This window comes from Dendrobium catenatum, unplaced genomic scaffold (genome assembly GCF_001605985.2).
Source record: "Dendrobium catenatum unplaced genomic scaffold, ASM160598v2 fragScaff_scaffold_1413, whole genome shotgun sequence".
NCBI lineage: Eukaryota > Viridiplantae > Streptophyta > Magnoliopsida > Asparagales > Orchidaceae > Dendrobium > Dendrobium catenatum.
The window spans coordinates 723,128-727,378 of NW_021319875.1; the positions used below are offsets into that span (position 1 = coordinate 723,128).

Here is a 4,251-nt window from a genome sequence, read left to right on the forward strand (position 1 = left end):
AAGTGTTGTCTTGTAATCAGTCTGAAATTATAAAAAAAAAAGAGCTTTAACACATATTTTTGTATTTTGTAAACTTTGACATCCAAAAAAGGGCAACTGATATGTAACCAAAAATTCACCTCTATCGGACACGAATATCAATGTAAATATGAGATTGAGTTTTTAAAAAAAAATCGGGACCATCCAAATTTTGATTTCAATAAACTTATAGTCAAATTGAAGATCTCAGAGAGACGATCCCAACAACGTCAAAATTGGTCTAATATGAGTCCAAATGGGTTCAAATCAAAGGATCAAAGAATTTTTTGAAGCTTCAGAACATTAATTGGATGACTGAATGACACCCAAACATGACATGCTTATATTCGATTTGAGCAACTCGAGGAGACAAATCTAATGAGCTCAGGATCACTCAATTGAGACATCATTTGGGCACTCATATGCTTTATAAAAAGACCATGATCAAAGGGATTGATATGAGCCATTCATTAAAACACTTCTAACATTCTCTTAATCATGTCTATATTTACGGAGCATGCCACTCCCAAAAAATAATAAATACGCTCCATTCTTCTAATGAATAATTGTGGGGTGTGGGGGGGGGGGGGGAGGAGTGGAGGGAGGAGGAAGAAATGAAGGGCTTTGTGGCTGAAGAACCACACTTACACCATCGACAACGAACTTTCATCGACTATCGTCAGACTTTACCCAACTGTCGACCAACGTCGGACTTTTGCACGACCAACATCCCCTATCGACTATGGTCCTTCCAACCTCGATTATCCAGCGACTACGATCTTTTCAATCACCAACGCTCGTTGATTATGGTCCTTCCGACCTCAATTACCTACGAATACAGCCTTTCTGACCAACATCGCTCGCCGACTATGGTCCTTTAGATCCTAATTTCTCATCGACTACAATCTTTCCGACCACCATCACCCCTCGACTATGGTCTTTTCGGCCACCTTCGCCCGCCGACTACAGTCCTTCCGACTTTGGTCACCTGTCGACTATAGTCCTTCCAACTTCACTCGCTTTTCGATTACTGCCTTTCCGACCCTTGTTGCTCGACGACTACAATCCTTCTTACCTCGGTCTCATGCAGATTATGTTCATTTCGCTGACTATGATCCTACCGATCAAATGACATATCAACATTCTTTTAAGAATATCTATTATGTCATTCTCCGACAATGTATTGTGCTATATAAAAAGTATATTGGCTACAATGAGCCAGCACTCTCCTTCGAAGATGGGCATCATTTGTAATTAACCACCAATACTAGTGGATTCATTTCAACTGGGCAAGACCCCATAATTTTTCCCTTTTAAGTGTTTTCCAAGTAAAAATTTTGTTCTCTTGTGATTGATGCACCCATCTTTTCTACCTGTTTGTGTGAGGGATTTTCGTATAAAATTATGACGCTAAACTTTATATTTCTCTACCGCCGTGAATTTTTCAAGAAGCAACATTCTTCTTAATGGTTGCTAATCTTTGTCTAGATGATGGATTAATTGATATTTATAATGACTGTTTATATTGCCTTTCAAATCATGGGATAAATTATTTTATTTTTTCAGAACATTTAAAGTTTCCATCTTTTCTACCTGTTTATGTGAGGGATTTTCGTATAAAATTATGACGCTAAACTTTATATTTCTCTACCGCCGTGAATTTTTCAAGAAGCAACATTCTTCTTAATGGTTGCTAATCTTTGTCTAGATGATGGATTAATTGATATTTATAATGACTGTTTATCATAGGATTTCCTTTCAAATCATGGGATAAATTATTTTATTTTTTCAGAATATTTAAAATTTGTGCTTAAATGATGATCTATTCCGTTAGTACCTTTCACGCCAGAATATTTGGATATATTTTTTATTTATTATTTGATAAAATTAAAAGTATTTATAAATATTTAAACTAAATATATTACATCGTCAGCTAAGTTTTTTTGAAGAATATTTCTTATTGTGGAATAAGACGAATATTATGATGGAAAATGTCGACCTTAGAAGAACATTAAATATGCCAAATCATAGTAGAACAGAACAAATAGCAATCAGACAAAGAAACAAACGAATTATAATTACCGAAATTTTAAGGAATCTTTGGGCATTAAAGAAAAATGAGTTTTAGTACTCAACATTTTTGCATCACGCTTTAAATACATCTCCCAGGGCTTGTGCTTGCCACATTCCTTCCCTCTCTCTCTAATCGCATGGCTTCTAATTGCTTAGACTCTACCATCCATGCCATCTCCTCTCCAGCTCTCTCTTCCACCATCCACATCGCAATTCCTACCACCATGATCACTTCCCCAACGTCCACCACTGACAACTATTCTGCTCGCTCTCAATGGCTTCGTGCCGCCATCCTCGGCGCCAACGATGGCCTCATATCAAATTCTTCTCTCATGCTAGGTATTGGCGCCCTCAATCAATCCTCCCATGCCATGCTAATCTCCGGCTTCGCTGGCCTCATCGCCGGCGCCTTTAGTATGGGCATCGGTGAACTTGTCTCTGTTTATGCTCAATACGACATGGAGTCCGCACAACTAAAACGGCATATTAAAACCAATAAGGAAAGCCTTCCCAACCCATGGAAGGCTGCCGCCGCCTCTGCGATTGCTTTTGCGTTTGGCGCTGTGCTGCCGTTGCTTGCTGGCGGGTTTATTCGGTCATGGGTGGCACGGGTGGTGGTGGTCGGGGTGGTTAGTAGCATAGGGTTGGCTATGTTTGGGGCTGCCGGAGCAATGATGGGCGGCGCAGCCGTAGGGAACGCGGCCGGCAGGGTTTTGGTGGGTGGATGGATTGCTATGTTGGTGACTTTTGGTATTTTGAGGCTTTTTGGGCTTGTTTTTGATGTGAATATTTCAAGTGGTGCATAAAAGGCTTTTTATTTTCTTACTTTTCTTTCATGATTAGTAGGGACTAAAGTTTGGTAAGTGGGGGGAGGATTAATTATTCTGTGTAGATGCCAAATGCTGTCCGAATACCAACCAGATTGCACCTCGTCACTCATGTGCTCGGTACCGTGGTTCGGTACTCCTCGATACCATGACTCTGTACTGCTAACGTGACACAATCTGGTTATTCTCTGGATGACGTTATGCGTCCGATTTCCACAGAATAATTTCTCCAGTGGGAGTATGCTTTATATGAGCATCAAATGAATATATGATATTGCTTTGTATGGTTTTAGGTTGATTGAAGTTATGAAATAATGATAAATATTTAAAATTTAGTTGATGTTTGTTATTAGTAAAAAAATTTATGATGTTGTTATTAGGATTTTGTTACTGAATTTATTTTATGTTAAAGTTGTATTTTTGTATTTAACTTCTTTAAATATTAATTAATAAAAAATGCTGAAACGTATATTTAAAAAAAGTAAGCACATCTTGTTGGAAATCATGAATGGGTTCTTAGTATACTTACAAAAATATTTTGATTTTATTTTAATATTATAATACAACAGAACAATATATGGAAATAATAAATTTTTTTAGGAATAATAATAATAATAATAATAAGATTTACATTTCTACATTTTATTGAGAATTATTAAATATCACATGGTCTTGAAAAGAAAAATCTCTATGGATAACCAAATGATAATATATGCAAAGAATGAAATGCTGGAGAGGAAATATTGCTAGAACAATTACATTCAACCAAACAACATCAGTATTTGCACTCTCAGTGGCAACACAGAATTTCAAATGCCATCTAGCAACACAAAATTCAACTTAAGATAAGCTAATTTCAGTTGTGCAATTAGTCAAATTACAAAGAAACCATTTGGTGATCATTGGAGTTCTGTATTGTGCTGAGAATCTCCGGGACTACATGGACAGAGAAACAAATGCAACTAATTACTATCTCACAAATTTAAATTTATAAATCATAACCGTTTTAAGCATGTGATAAGAAATACTTGAGTTCGCAAGTAACCCTAGGGTAATACTTGAGTTCGCAAGCAAACCTAATCGAAATCGGTGGGGAAAACAGCAAGAAACTGCTGTTTTCAGCAGTGGACAGCAACCAACACAGGATAAAAGAGAAATTTGAAGGAAAAATCAGGAAACAACTTGTATTCAACTAGTAGATGATTGAAAACAACAAACGATACAATGTTCTTCAATTCGAGAGGAAGAACAACTCTCCAAAACTCTCTAGTAAAGTCTAGAGCCCAAAGCCTAGGTTTGGCTTTTGGAATTCCTAATTTATGGTGACTATTGG

At 37.0% G+C, this 4,251-nt stretch overlaps 1 protein-coding gene across 1 annotated transcript; it reads left to right on the forward strand.

The window, feature by feature from the left end:
* The first annotated feature begins 2,219 nt into the window (after positions 1-2,219).
* On the forward strand, positions 2,220-3,228 carry LOC110094900 (vacuolar iron transporter homolog 2-like). The gene has a single exon (XM_020820241.2). It carries the CDS (start codon positions 2,229-2,231, stop codon positions 2,895-2,897), a length of 669 nt encoding a protein of 222 aa, XP_020675900.2. The 5' UTR covers positions 2,220-2,228; the 3' UTR covers positions 2,898-3,228.
* Positions 3,229-4,251: the final 1,023 nt, after the last annotated feature.